The sequence below is a fragment of the Sebastes fasciatus genome, chromosome 6, assembly GCF_043250625.1.
Source record: "Sebastes fasciatus isolate fSebFas1 chromosome 6, fSebFas1.pri, whole genome shotgun sequence".
Lineage (NCBI taxonomy): Eukaryota > Metazoa > Chordata > Actinopteri > Perciformes > Sebastidae > Sebastes > Sebastes fasciatus.
Genome location: NC_133800.1, coordinates 33,161,879 through 33,177,321, shown reverse-complemented (window position 1 = coordinate 33,177,321; position 15,443 = coordinate 33,161,879). Strand labels below are relative to the sequence as shown.

The window sequence follows — 15,443 nt, the reverse complement described above, 5'->3', positions numbered from 1 at the left end:
CGCTAGATGCCACCAAATCCTACACACCGTACCTTTAAACAAATGAGATATAACGTGTTAATCAGTGAGCTTTAGTGGTTCTGGTAGGCAGATTTTGTTACCTTTGGACAGAGCCAGGCTAGCTGTTTCCAGTCTTTATGCTATACTGAGCTAACCGGCTGCAGCTTCATACTTCATGTACAGACGTGACAGTGGTATCAATCTTCTCACCTATTTCTCTGAATGTCGACCTATTCCTTTGGATATAACTTAAGATAAACCAACTGTATGTTTACATACAATAAAATCTACATTAGTGTGAAATTGGAGGACACTTTCTGTCAAATGTTCTAGCACAGTAAAACAGTTAACTTACCAAATAACTGATCTTAACCTCGGCCCTAACTGTGCAGCCGTACTCTCGTACTGAAGCATCTCTAGTGAAGTCTCAAACACACTGTACTGTGAAAGGAAAAAGCATTTTGTTAGTGATGACTCAAACTCGAAGGATGTCAAAAACAATAGTATTATTGTATTTATTTTATGGTGTTTTTTTTTTTGCAATGTCAACTCCAAAAAGCAATTACATGTGCTTTTTTTGTTACAAAATGCTCTGATAGATCTGTTCTCTTCATAGAAAATAGTCTGTGCATGGCAACATGTCGGAGGTTTCCCCCACAGCTAGTCTGAGGCGCCTCTGTACGGCACGTGCTTCCAAACACAACAGCGTCGTTATGAATTGATTTCTTTTACGAAGGCTGGACAACAGTGGTGTGAACTGGGTGGATGACATCACAATGCGTGCACTTGAACGTTGCATGCAGCTTTCACACAAGCCACTCATACAGAGTGAGTAGTAAGAGCAGCCTGCCACTGATGTCCAGACTTGATCACCAGGTCAGTAATTGTTCTTCCAGCTACAGAAGGAACCACAGTCTCTCCAATAACCCTGGATGTTGCTTCCTTTTATTCCTATGTTGTCTATTTGATGATGATGTCAAAGAAATATCTTAATAATAAACTGAATTTGTTACTTGGCAAGACTAAAGGTCTTATTCTTTGTCCTCAAGTCTCTGGCTCACACTCAGGACTTTGGCCCAAATTATTTTTCTTTTTATAGCTCATTAAAAACCAGAGCTGAACGTCCTTTAGGCTCAAACGCTAAAAGCTGCTTGGCAACTTCCGTTCACAAAAGCCCTGTCAAAGAAAGTCAGTAAACTAAAGCAACTTTTCACCAACAACTCAAAACCTTCGGTGGCTTTTCCTTCGAGCAAAGACGGGCTGAGGTGTGATCGTGGGGGACAAATTGAACCCAGGACAACGCCAAAGCCACAATTTTTCTTTCCCTTCACTAACTCACACCTCAGCCACCTTCCTACCGTCCTTCTGTTTTGGTTGGAGCAGCAGGCCGTCACGCAGGTCAGGAGGGGATCATGCCTTTGTTCCTCTTGCGGTCGGACATGTTGCGGCGGTTGTGGTTAGCCCCTCGGCCCTTGTTGGCTTCCTTCTTGCGTCGGTCCAGGAATGTCTCCGTGGTTTGTCCTTGGCCTTTGGGTTGGCCCACTACGTTATTGGGACGCGGCTCCGGTCGGAAACTATAAGAGGGATAAAGGGGCGTCAACAAAGGTGAACCGACATACAATACTATAACGATTTTATGACAGACTGACTTTTACTATTTTAATCACATCTTTTTCAACATACTATACTATGTATTTTTTTAATCACATTTTTTCGACATACTAAACTGACTGTTTAAAAAAACATTTAATAACTTTTTGTGACATTTTTATAGCATACTATGAGGTTGTTTTTTTTACCTTTTTATGACATACTATCCTATGACTTTTTTTATATATACTTTTTATGACACACCTTACTATGACATACGATATATAATATACTATGTACTACTACACTTCTTACCCTTTCCTTTGATGCATGGCAGCTCTTCTGGCGTCGGCCCTCTCTCTCAGCAGAGCCGGGTCCTGCACGAACTGGTCCCTGTTTACATTGTTCTGAAATACAAAGGATTCACATGTGAACACATGAAAAAGAAGGCAAATAACAAAACATGCAGATGATGATGTGATCACACATTTGTAGCTGAAGCATTTCATTTCAAAAGAGTACATCAACTTTAAGGAATATAAAGCTAAATTGAAATGTTTGGAAAACACAATTCTGCACTAAAGATTTTGTTGGCAAATGTGTTAAATCTTCACATATGTAACAACTTGTAAGATGGTTTAAATTTGCAACTAATCTATTACTACTGATGATGTTTTTTTTTAATCATTTCTGATCATTATTAACAGAATTGCCCATTAAAAATAGCGTTATACACCAGGGCCTTCACTTTTACCTGGGGTAGTTTATTATAAAGGTTAAGTATAAACATCACTTTCTGTCAGCACTTTGCACCAGCGTGCTATCTAAAATGGTCTTATTTAAAACTACACGCATGAGTAATCCTGTAGGAGTAAACTGCAACACCGGTAAAGAAAATAGTTAATATTTTTAAAGTTTTAAAATGGGTCAAATGTTGTTGTTTTTTTCTGTAATGTTGGATCTGCCGTTTTGAAATGATTTCAGTACCTGTAGTGGTTCTTCCTCCTCTTCATCTTCAACCTCCTGTTCCAATTCTGGTTTGTTTCCTTTTCTCAGTATCTGTGGGACTGTGAAAGGCCTGCAGAGAAACAGAAACACAAAGTGAAAATTAGTATTCGCTGTTGATTACTACCGGACCTCCAGAGCCCAAAAAATGGTACTCCGCGCCTTAGTGTTACGTATTTCCGCCTATGTGGTCGTTGTATGTGGATTAAAAACACAGTTGCATTTACATTTGTGATCAATCCAGAGGTGGTTTGGCCGATCGGATCACAATCCGTCCTCAATGAGATTTTGGTGCATTTTCATGTGGTCAAGCATCTGATTGCAATCCGATCACCCAAAACGCATTTTAATACCAGGTGTAAAAGGGGGTATCTGTGGTTTACCTTCTGCTCAGTAAACCCTCTCCATCCAGGTCATTGGCTCCCACTTGACTCATGTCGTAAGTGTCGTCGTACTCGTCTTCGTAGTCTTCGTCCAGGTCGTAGGCTTCTGCACTTTCACCGGGTTCAATGACGACCACGTCCACCACCGTCTCGTAGGACTGATAACGAGCTTTCTGCTCTGCTATGTGCTGCTTGTCGTTCAGCAACTCTTCAGCGCTCTCACCTTTCCTGCAAGAGTAAGAAAACACGACAAGATTACACCTGACCTCAGGTAGTCTCACCTGTTCTTCACCGTCTTTAAATACAAGTATATGTATACCGTATGTACACAGAGGTTTCCAGAGCAGCATGTAAAACGTTTGATTTTATAGACACATGAATCAGGTAAATGTACAAGTACATAAAAGTAGTCCGGGGCTTTTGAATCGTCCTGTGTGCTCTTACCTCCTGCCCTTCCAGATGCGAGACATATCCACCTGGTCTCGGCGGAAAACGTCAAACTCATCATCATCAAACACGTTGGATCTGACGTTCAGAACATCTGGAAGCACCTCCTTCACTGGCCTGAAGGAACAGAAGAAGAACAGGGTCAAACATGGCTGACACGCTCTTGATTTCAATATTATCTTCTCCATTTACACCACAAATGACCTGCACAAGACATTTTTATGATTCGTACAGTTACGTCTAAAAAGGTATCCACACAAATTTTGATTATCAATTAACTGAGTAAATAATTTAACAAGCAAAAATGCCAAAGGTTCACAGATTTTAGCTTCTAAAATGAGAGGATATACTGTTTTTCTCTATTTTATATTAATGTAAAATGACTATCTTTTACAAGTTTTGAACTCTTGGGTGGACAAAACTATTTTAAAATGTCACGTTGGGTTCTGGGAAATTGTGAGGGGCATTTTTTTATCTATTTTTTTTAACATTTCATGTACTAAACAAAATTCATTAGTAGCTTAACCTGTTAACGATCTGACAGCGGGCCCTGCAGACATACTGTCTTTCAAAGGCTGCAGCTGTTTTAAAGCTAGAGTGAAGATACTGGTGTCATATGAAACTAGAAAATGAATGAAACTATCGCCACCAGAGTCAAATTGAAATGAAAGAAACAAAAGTTAGTGCCTTCTTTTGAACAAGAAGAAGTACTTTCCATATGATAATCTCAGCAGCCCGATGGCAGAAAATAAAGATTTGCATTATATGTAAAGGCCATCCGAGTGTGTGGTGTCACCTTGGCATGGCCCGGTCCAGTTTGTCCAGGTTGGGTGCCAGGCGGTCCTCCAGGATGTTGTTGATGACCAGCTCAGTGTTGTAGTTGTACTCCTGCAGGCAGGCCAGCAGGAAGCCTTCGCCCAGATCAGGCAGCAGGTCCCTGATACACGACAACAGAGACTCCAGCTCCGCCTCGCTCACCGCACACACCGCACCCTGATAACAAACACAGAAAATAAAATACACCGTCAACGTCGGGATTATCATACAGCTGCAAATTATGGCTGATAATGCACTGAATCTCCACTACTACTTCTATTGTTTCATCATTTTTATTTACATATTTTATGCCTTGAAAAACCTGCCTATCCTACTGTATGTACCAGTGCTGAAAGTGGTCCATGCAAAGTTGCAGCAAGACGCACCTCCAACAACCGCACAATGTCTGACAAAACACTTGATCTAGGGGAAACTCTGCTTAACCTATCTTGTTAACCCATCTTGTTAAGCTCATCTGTGAAAATCCCTTCAGCTGGTAACCAGTGATGATGAATACAAGACACTGAGCTGTCATAAGCACTTCATTATTACAGAACTCACATTGTTTCCTTTTCGGGGAACATCCAGCATGGCCTCTGCTCCCCTCAGACTCTCTCCTCCTTCTTCTGGCTCTCGAGCCTCCTGAAGTTTAAAGCCAGCTGAAGCTGAAGCGGCGGCAGCACCAGAAGCAGAAGCAGCATCACCGTCCATCGCTCCCTGATGCTGAATCTGACTGTGAGGTCTCCGTCGGCCCACACAGTCCCAGGCATCCTCCACCCCCTGGAGCAGGTAGGACGTCCGGGTCTCATCACTGAGGAAAGCACTTAAGGAAATGAAACAACGAATACTACAGACAGATTATTGTCCGCTACTAGTACTACTAATAGTTAAAGTCTGGCTTTGAGACTTTCTTCCATCTTGGATGTCTCTCCACCACAACTGGCTGTTGACTTGGAGCTGCAACCAACAATGGATATCATAATTTCTGCTGATTAATTTTTGGATTAATCCATTTATCATTTGGTTTATAAAACATCAAGAAAAAAAAGAAAAAAAGCCTATCATAATATTTGAGAGCCCAAAATGAGGTTATGAATGTCTATTTGATGCAACTAATGGTTCAAAACCCAAAAATATAAGATTTACTGTAATGTAAAACCAAGAAAAGTGTTGAATTAATTAATTAACATTGAGCATTAACTCAAAGATCTATAGCAGTTTAAAGATCTAGTACAAAACTGCAGATGTGTAAATCTACATTTCTGCTGATCTTTAAGAAAACACACATAAGTCATTTTTACATTTGGAAACACGCCCACAGTTTATTGGCCATCTTCGTCCTGAATCTGACTTTCTCCGCTTGCATAAAACAAACATCCATCATAGAAATGTGGTTATTTGTAGGTATCACTGTACGCAGAATGTTATTAGCCATAAAGATCTGTTTACACAAAGTGATTGCTTTAAGCTGATAAGGATACATGACAGGGAGGGCCTGCTGTAGGAGGCTGATGTCGTCTGCGATGGGGAACTGCTCATCATAGTCTGACAAGAACCTGAGAGGACAAAAAACAAAACGGCAAACCGCTTAATACACTTTGTCATTGTACTTAAAAGAGTAAAAGTGAGATTCTGAGATTCAATGGGGACTAACTAACAGAGCCTCGGGCGTGACCTTCTGATCTTAACCAGTAATTTTACCTTTTCTCAGGTAAAAAAGATGTGAAATGTTGTAGGAGCTCATCTGCAAATGATTGCATGTTTTCTCCCCTGCAAGGAAACAAAACCAGCAGAATTAATGAGCGTATGTGTGATGCTAATTCTGCTAAGATGCACGTTGAGAGTTTGGACGTCTCACCCCTCCAGGATCGGCTGTAGGCAGGTGTGATGCAGCAGCAGGTGAGCCATCTCCACTATCTTACGACAGGAGTGAGACAACCTCTTCCACAAGTCCTCCTGAAGACTAGAGGAGGGTTTGGGAGATTATTCATTATTCAGCAAGTGGGTCTGAATCGTTTGGCTTCTTTTAAAGTATTAAATGTTAAATGCAGCAGAAACTCACCCTTTATCATCAAAGTTTCTCTTCCTCACCGCCTTCTCGAGGTCAGGCACAGTGGTCTCATAAAACGAGGTCAGTCTGCCGGGAGACAAAACAAACTGATCAGGAGAAGTTTTTTACGAAGGTGTGGCTGCGATCCTGCCAGTTTACTTCATCTGTCTACCTGCTGAGGAAGCCATGGGAGTGGAAGCTGGAGCAGGCGGCAGGGAAGATGTCCAGGAAGGCATGGATGGTGGTGGTCGAGTCACACAGGTACAGAATAAGATCTACAAGATCCTAGGACAGAAAAGGAAAGACATATATTATCAATGACATGAAGCAGCAGGTTTATTCCAGTTCAAACTTTTAACATGAAACACTGGTTTATTACTAAGTCTTCCTGTCACTGTTAGTAAACCAGATAACTGAATATCCAAATATAACAGTCCACTTTTCATCAACTCAAATTCAGGAGCTTTTTAGCGTGTCATCAATGAAGTTTTATCTTTTGCAGAGATGATATTTAAATGTCAGAACAGCCCGGTAAATACAGCATGATGTTTTTATATTTGGAGATGTGTGTGTTTGTCTGACCTGCTGGTTCATGGTCATGGCAGTGGGCTGTTTGTGTGCGTTCAGCTTCATCGGCTCCATGGCCGTGGCTCCTTCACAGTGGAGACCACACTTGTCCAGGATGGTGTCAAACACCTGAAAGTGACGGAGAATAAAAGGAGGAAAATGATCTATAATCTCACGGAAAGACAGTTAAAATTGACCCTAAACAGTATATCATCTTTGTGTCGTAAGTGCCTTGAAATCACATTTTTGGAAAGCCTAAATAATCCAAAACATGTTTTTACGAGTCTTACGCTTTCCATATACATTTGTATTTCTTAAATATAATCTTACCTGCAACACAGTGGGCACCGTTTCACCGAGGTCGACGTAGTAAGACGGCTGCTGGGTAAAAATGTTCTCTGAAAATGGACATCATTGTGAAAGTTAACGAGTGACAACACAGATAAAAACTACCAATCTTCACTACATATTTTAATCAAAATATTTAATTTAAATCATTAAAAAATACTCTCACTCAGCTCACCTATCATCTTGTGCAGCAGCTGGCTGTTGCCCTTTCCAAAGAGCACACATAGATCCAGGATTTTGGGAATGTCAAACAGGAAGTTCTCATAAATTATTTCTCCAAACACAGACGGGGTGAGGAAGTTCTCCTGTGGAAGAGGAGCACAAAGCCACAGGTTAAACACTATGTCAAGGCTGTGTACTTGGGAGTGGCAGTGACACTAATGTTTACTAATCATAACTGGTATTTCTAGTGATTAGTAGATCATTATTACCTCTCTAGACTTCATATTGCTCCTACCTTGGACTCTTTATGTGTGGCCATCCTGAGGAAGGTCAAGAAGACCGCCCTGTGGACGGAGCGCTGCATGTCGGCCACCGCCTGGGAAGAGGGCATGGTGGCGAGGTCGAGGCCGCGAGGAGCGTGATGCAGGTATGAATCTAGGCACCTCTGCAGAGACTCATCAAACACCACCTGGTGGAGGAGACGGAGGGAGGAAGCAGACATTTACAAGAAGGAAAGAGAAAAAACTATTCTAGATGTCGTCACTGAATCTACAGTGTATTTTCATTTATTTGCATGTTAACAGTCCCCTCACCTGACACCAGAACTTGTCATGGGGCAGTGCGAGGAGCCACTCCAGGTCCTCTGTGATGAATTTGGCATGTTCCAAAAACGCCTCCACCTCAGCAGGAGAGCGGTCTTCTGGCGGGGGCTTGTAAGGCACAAAACAGCGGTCCTCCTTTCTGGCCGGGTGCTGATGTGGAACAGAAAACTGAGGGTTTGATTCTGATAAACTGGTCTTTGTGAGAGGTTAGTCTTCCTGGAGCACCACAGACTGCTGTTTGAGTGTAGTTCTGTATAAAAATGGGGTGATATGACTCACAAGTGCAGGCAGTGTCTGTTCTTTTCCCAGCGGGCCCGGCTCAGTCACCTGCTGCTCATCCAGTGGCACTCGGGCACAGGCCATGGCTTCTCCTTCTCTAGTTTCTTCTACCAAATCACACCAACACAAAGATATTCAAAATACATTTTACTTTTGTATATTGGTTATTTCAGTGTATTTGTTGGTGTTATAAAAAGGTATATAATTGTGCTTAAACAAGCTTTGGAAACTCTAGAAACACAAGAGGAGTATGTTTTGATTTTTAAGGTATTTATAAGGTAGTTCACCAGATTAGTCAAAAAACAAAGACAGTGCTATCAGATAAGCTGACCAAGTCACTTTACATAAAGTCATTTTATTATCTTTTGCTTACACTGAACTACTTCCAATCCGACAGACTTACAATATAAACAAATACAAACTAATGGGGTGCAGAAAAGTACTGATCTAATCTGAATCTAAATGGCAAGAAATGTGCACAAAATGACAAACAAAGCATCAAGAATAAAATCCGAAGTAGTTCTGTAGCTACAGAAATATCCACTTGGTTTTAAGTTTTCCCCTTAGTCTAAAAAAGGTGAAACAGAGAGAATAATTATCAATTAATATAAAAAAGATGTTACTCAAATACAGCTGTTGTGTTGTACAAGTGTCACTGTTAGCTGTTGTGTTCACAATCTGAACGTGAGCTTAAAACCTACTTATTCAGCCAGGCTGGTTATTATTTTATTAACTTATTTTATTGTATTTATGTTGTAAAATTATATTTTATTTTATTGTTATTTTATTAATCTAGTTTTTACTTCACACTGTTTTACTACTATTACTGTTATTAGTTATTTTCTTTTAGCATTTTATTGTCTCAGGTTATCAGATTAAAATATAAATTGTTTTGTCTTTTGTTGTTTTCACGGTCTACACTTGTTCTGTCTTATTTCCGGCTTGTCATTCATCTGTGAAGCACTTTGAACTGCACTAACCTGTATGACAGGTGCTATAAAAATAAAGTTTTATTGATTGATATAACTATAAGTGACGTAGTTGGACAGTGTGAGAAAATATTGAAGAATTTAATCTAAATATTAGAAACACTGTCAAGTTTGACAACACTTACTTAATGCACTATATGCATTTTTGTTACATTTTATCAATTAATTAATGGCTTCATTTATTTTTAATATTATTTATTATGAATTAATGTTATTTATGTATGTATCGGGTCATTTATTTATTGATGTATTTTTGATTTTTGGCAAGTTCCGTCCTCCATTTAGCATAAAAAATATGCTGAAATCATAACATGGCAAAATGGGGTGAGTACATACATAGCAAGAATGATGTGATATTAGGGATGTCAGTTGATTAAAATATTGAATCCCGATTAATCACACATTTTTATCTGTTCAAAATGTCCCTTAAAGGGAGAATTGTCAAGTATTTAATCCTCTTATCAACATGGGAGTGGGCAAATATGCTGCTTTATGCAAATGTATGTATATATTTATTATTGGAAGTCATTTAACAACACAAAACAATGACAGATATTGTCCAGAAACCCTCACAGGTACTGCATTTAGCATTAAAAACATGCTCACATCATAACATGGTAAACTGCAGCCCAACAGGCAACAACAGCTGTCAGTGTGTCAGAGTGCTGACTTCACTATGACTTGCCCCAAACTGCATGTGATTATCATAAAGTGGGCATGTCTGTAAAGGGGAGACTCGTGGGTACCCAGAGAACCCATTTACATTCACATATCTTGAGGTCAAAGGTCAAGGGACCCCTTTGAAAATGGACATGACAGTTTTTCCTCGCCAAAATGTAACGCAAGTTTGGAGCGTTACTGAGCCTAGCTAGATAGCTAGCTAACATTAGCAGTTGAGCTACAGACAGACACTCTTGTTAGTTAGCCAGGTTAACTAGCTAACATTAGTTAACTAGTTTAACGTTAGTTAACGTGTGTTAGCTGGTTAACTCAACGTTTGTTACCACTGCTAACGAAAAGTAATGCAGCCACCTGTTAACCAGCACCGTTACAACACCACACAGCTACCTGACAACACCACACAGCTACCTGATAACCAGCACCGTTACAACACCACACAGATGGATAATAATACCTAACTTCACCTTAACACACCGTCAGGTTAGATCAGCTGCTAACTAACCGACAGCTCGTCAATGAATGGAGAAGCTAACGTTAATATGTAACGTGGCTAACCAGCCGGCGGTGACTCATATATATACTTGTAACGTTACAGGGAATTAAATACGTTATAATAAAAGATGTTCACCTGCTGATGTGACTGTCTGTGACTCGTTCAAGCCATCTCATCTCATCTCATCTCATCTCATCTCATCTCATCAGAGTCGAAGCAGCTTTCAACAGTTTCGATTCTTTCTAATCACTAGTGCTGGTTGGCAGGGCCCGGAAGTGACGTAGGTTTGTTATGTATTATTTTTCTAGTGCCTCTACCGCCCCCTGGTGGGCACCAGAGAGCAGCACCAGAGAGCAGCAGCAGCACCAGAGAGCAGCACCAGAGAGCAGCAGCAGCGCCAGAGAGCGGCACCAGAGAGCAGCACCAGAGAGCAGCACCAGAGAGCAGCACCAGAGAGCAGCAGCAGCGCCAGAGAGCGGCACCAGAGAGCAGCAGCGCCAGAGAGAGCAGCAGCGCCAGAGAGCGGCACCAGAGAGCAGCAGCGGCGCCAGAGAGCGGCACCAGAGAGCAGCAGCGGCGCCAGAGAGCAGCAGCGGCGCCAGAGAGCAGCGCCAGAGAGAGCAGCAGCGCCAGAGAGCGCCAGCGTGGCTCAAAATCTATTTAAAGGTCCCATATCATGCTCATTTTCAGGTTCATACTTGTATTTTGTGTTTCTAATAGAACATGTTAACATGCTGTAATGTTAAAAAAACAACGTTATTTTCCTCATACTGTCAGCCTGAATATGCCTGTATTCACCCTCTGTCTGAAACGCTCCGTTTTTAGCGCATTTTGAAGGAATTGCAACAGAATTGCGTTGCTAGGCAACAGTTTGGGTCCATGTGTACTTCCTGTCAGCTGATGTTATTTACATACACTGCAAACAGGAATAAACTGGGACACATTTAGAATGTTTACGTTTAAAATTGTGTCAAGGGTCTAAATATTGTATATTCGTGACATCACGAATGGGCAGCAATCCTGACAGCTTGTTTCAAATGCAGAGTTTCTGAATACGGGCTGCGTGTATTTCCCTGTGGATTGAGTGTTTCGATACTTTCACAGTATTTATATAGGACTTAAGCCTGCTTTATAATAAAAAAAAAACATGAAAATCTCACTTTTGTATAATATGGGACCTTTAAATCAGGGTCTATTTCCAGCACAGACATGAACTATAAACTAAAGTATTTTATTGCATCCATTTCCTGTATTGTAGTGGTGGAAAGTAATTAACCCTCTGAGACCCACAACAGACCCATTTTTGTAATTTTAAGGGGGTCTTTAGGGGGAGATAGCAGGTCAACAGTAGATGTCACATAGAAGTGGACATCATCTGTTTGGCTGGCTTTATCTGTTTGGCGACACCTGGAAGCTGCTTGACATCCTCCTGGATCCACCTTCTCACTTATATTCACATTATACATATTATTTTTGGTCATTGATTGTCTACGTTGTATTTTCATTATGTTGTTACTCTGTACACACGACATCTGTTGCACGTCTGTCCATCCTGGAAGGGGATCCCCCCTTTTTCTCCCTGTTAAAAGGTGTTTTTTTTTTGGTTAAGTTAGATAGCAAGCCTCCTTCCTGACAAGCTAGTATGACATGATGCTAGATGTCGCCAAATCCTACACAATCCTTTAAGTAAAAGATCTGAATGCTTCCTCCACCACTGCTATTAGAGAAGGAATCTATCTCTGAGAAGAGCATCTGCTTTTTAAACATAAAACTGGAGGACATCTTAGCGAACTAATCTGCTAATTTTAGTTGCTCAAAAAGTAATATAGAATATTACACCTGCATATTGATTGCAGTGTTGCTTTAAGAGAGGACTAAAGGGAGAACAGTTCACCTGCACATAAATTAGTTGAATAAACTGTTAAGATAATAAAACAAGACAACAATAATAACGCCTGACACATTATTTTCTTGGAAAAGGATGTTTATAAAAAAGATTTCCATGACACACAGAGAAGGCTGATGAGTATTCCCATAATTACATTAAGTACAACATTTTTCAAAATTATGAAGTCTGAAAGCGCATCGATAAATTATCAAAATCTCCGGAAAGTCAAACATCGGTTGACTGTTTGACGCTGAAAAAAATAGACACTTCTGTTTGAAAGGTTTGTGTTTTTGAACCAATGATGTGTTATTGTCTGTGTGCTACTGGATTTATTATCTGATTTACTGGTTTGTGTCTGAACATTATGAAGTTTAGATTATCATAACTGACCAGAAGTTCTGTATCTATGTGTGTATATGATCTGACTTCAGCTTTTAACATAGTTAAATGTGCAATTTATGTGCATTGCAGTGCAATGAGATGTCCCATTTCTTCAAAATAAAATACTAAAAACATAAACAACAAATAAAAAGACTTATTTTTTGTCTGCTTTTATGGCTTGTGGTGTTAACATAATTCATTATCTTGGGTGTAAAGCATAAAATAAATATTGTATGGCTCTAACAACAGTACATAATCTCCCGTACTTCTTACATATCAAGCAGCAGCAATACTGTACCTCATGGTACCCGTTTTGCCTCCTCCATCCAGGAAAAAAAGAAAATTTAAGTCTATACAATGCGACGGCCAATCACGGCTTCCAGTTTCTATCTCTAATAAATAACAATCTACAGCTCTATTCTATGATAATATTGAATCCACAGAAAAGTATGCATGATTTGGGAATGAATCACTTATTCTGTGTTGAATTTTGAGTATTGAACGGAGAAAAAAATCTGTGCACTCCTGGAATGAATGCAACTGTATGATATCAGTAAATGTGGATCAACAGAGAAAGATTTGTAGCGTTAATAGTAGCACAAAGGAGGATGTGGTTATGATGTGAATGGCTGTTTCATCCTTAACATGTTACAGTTGCTGTAGTTTACAATACAGCAACAACAGGTCCCTCGAACGCTCCAACAAACAATCAGCATTACAGATTATAAACCGTTTTTCACTGGCCAAAAGTATATGGACACAAAATATTACTTACACTATTATTGCTGTAACCTGTAACCTGTCTCTGTGCACAGGGGCGTCATCATGTTGAAACAGTAAACCGGAAAATCTTGCCACAAAGTTGGGAGCTCATTCTCCAACATATTGTATGTTGTAAGATACAAGCACATTTTCTAGGGCTGCAGGCAGCTACCAATTATTTTCATAGTTGATTACAGTGTCAATAGACAAGCTTTTTGCTTTAACTTGTCATTATGAAGTAAATATTGAATGTACAATGTAATGGCTGTAGGAATAATGACACCATCAGTGTTTAGATTGGTTCCCTATAAGTCTCGTTTTCAAGAGTGCATATAAGCGTGTCCACACACTTTTGGCCATATAGTGTAACTATAGAGAGAATCTGAGTGTTTGTCATAACAAGCTAACTAGATACAGTATATAACTTAATTTCTCTATCATTATTATGTGTGATTAACATGGATAAGGTCACAGAAAAGCAGGCGAGGATATGTGTGTGTGTATATATGATTCAGCTGAGCCTACAGTATTCTGTTCACACTATTACTGTAAAAGAATAGATCATTCTGGGAAAAATAGTCTGTGGGATGTGCGGAGACCAGAGATTTGCACTTCAAGAATATAAGGAATAAAAAAAAAAACTATTCAATAATGAAGGGCACAGATGGTTGTTGCGTTTGATCTGGATGAAGCCACTAATATCAAACTCCGAAACAGGCTTCATTAAGGATTTCTAATTGCAAGACGAGGATGGAGACAAGTCCGTAGTGTGGAGAAATAAAGTGTGCCCTTCCAAACGTCACTGTGTAGCCCTTCACCATTCTCAATGGTCTGCCCATATTTGGTCTTGAAAAGTCAGATTTATCATGTATAAAAAAATATAACATCAACACACACACGACAAAGTCCAGCTGGAAGTCAGTTTCATGGTGATTCAAATTCCAGTTCAGGTCCGTAACGACTCATTTTTGGTATGTAATGAAAAACAGGGACGAGGGGCGTTAAAGTCTGGAACAGAAGGATAAAGACTGGAGGACGTCAGTAATACAGCTGCGGTTACCTGATTGTGCTTTTCCCACCTCCCGAGGAAGTGCTGCGGGCTGCAGAGGATTAGTGATATAAATACTCTGTATCTAGTGAATCTCAACAGTTGAGGCTCTGTGACATCCACCGAGGGAAGGACGAGAGGAGGAAAAAAACAAGAGCAGGAGTCGAAATGGCTGATCAGTAGTCTGAACAGTTTGAGTGACTGGGTGAGTATTGCACGTCAGTTCAGAAGAAGTCTTTAACTCGTCTGTGAAGGCTGAGCGCTGCTTCAGTTGATGTCTCTAGACTGTTCGAGGGAGCAGCTGTCAGGAAAAGGTTGATAAAAGACGAAAAAGAAGGCTGCCAACCTCCTCTGTTTGGGATCTACTGCATGTGGGAACTCAAATATTTCTGATAGAGGATGTGTGCGTACCTGCCGCACAGCAGCCAAACTACCCAAACTCCAACGGTCCTGTAAACTGAGGATGGGAGGAAGATAAAGAGGACAAAAAGTTCCCTCCTCTCTGGGTCAGTTCACACCAGCACAAAACCAGCATGACGTCTCAGTTTTAACTTCACACTGGTCAGAGAGGACTCCGCTGATAGCCCAGCTGTATCTGTCCGGAGTAGGTGGTGAGGAGGAGCATGATGGCGAAGCCCGTCAGCAGGCCGGCGTTCTGGATGCCAAAGGTGAGAAGGAAGCTGCTGCCGCCCGCGTCCTCTTCCTCACGACTCACCGCATTCATCTCTGGAAACTGAGAAGCAAGAAACAGAGAAAGAATTTTTTAAACTTCTACCAGAAGTCCAATTAAAAAAATGCAATTCTTGCAGAAATCTCCAAAATGTCAAAAGTTTAATCAAAATGGTATCAACCAAAAAATTGCTGCAACAATTTATGAGACATAAATGAGCCTGGGAATGACCATCATATACTTCTATCATCATGTTCTAAACCCTTATACACTTTCACAATT

At 40.4% G+C, this 15,443-nt stretch overlaps 2 protein-coding genes across 7 annotated transcripts in view; both read right to left on the bottom strand.

The window, feature by feature from the left end:
* Positions 1-489: 489 nt before the first annotated feature.
* Positions 490-10,707, bottom strand: ascc2 (activating signal cointegrator 1 complex subunit 2). Its single transcript, XM_074639405.1, has 19 exons — positions 10,548-10,707; positions 8,250-8,356; positions 7,962-8,120; positions 7,664-7,837; positions 7,382-7,511; positions 7,189-7,256; positions 6,874-6,987; positions 6,464-6,576; positions 6,304-6,378; positions 6,100-6,204; positions 5,943-6,011; positions 5,723-5,797; positions 4,803-5,052; positions 4,222-4,418; positions 3,423-3,542; positions 2,979-3,206; positions 2,578-2,668; positions 1,906-1,997; positions 490-1,574 (listed from the first exon to the last, which is right to left on the bottom strand). The coding sequence occupies exons 2-19, from the start codon at positions 8,331-8,333 to the stop codon at positions 1,400-1,402; spliced, it is 2,319 nt and encodes a 772-aa protein (XP_074495506.1). The 5' UTR covers positions 8,334-8,356; positions 10,548-10,707; the 3' UTR covers positions 490-1,399.
* A 1,671-nt stretch (positions 10,708-12,378) lies between these two features.
* Positions 12,379-15,443, bottom strand: part of slc39a14 (solute carrier family 39 member 14) — a 32,718-nt gene continuing 29,653 nt past the window's right edge. For 4 of the 6 annotated variants that reach the window (XR_012594348.1, XR_012594347.1, XR_012594346.1 and 1 more), the window contains 2 exons: positions 13,669-15,224; positions 12,379-13,595 (listed from right to left, as the gene is read on the bottom strand). Coding sequence is in view for 2 of the 6 variants with exons in the window: in XM_074639404.1 (XP_074495505.1) it covers positions 15,054-15,224 (171 nt within the window). In the remaining 4 variants the exon portion in view is untranslated. Of the gene's footprint in view, positions 15,225-15,443 lie in introns of all 6 variants that reach the window. The other 2 variants (XM_074639404.1, XM_074639403.1) reach the window with 1 other exon arrangement.

Bases quoted from the DNA above. Each gene is read 5' to 3' on its own strand.
- ascc2 (XM_074639405.1), bottom strand. From the start codon at position 8,333: ATGGCCTGTGCCCGAGTGCCACTGGATGAGCAGCAGGTGACTGAGCCG. The intron at 6,012-6,099 runs GTGAGACGTCCA...GTTTCCTTGCAG, and splicing joins CTACAGCCGATCCTGGAGGG to GGGAGAAAACATGCAATCAT. The intron at 5,798-5,942 runs GTAAAATTACTG...TTGTCCTCTCAG, and splicing joins TCTTTTTTACCTGAGAAAAG to GTTCTTGTCAGACTATGATG.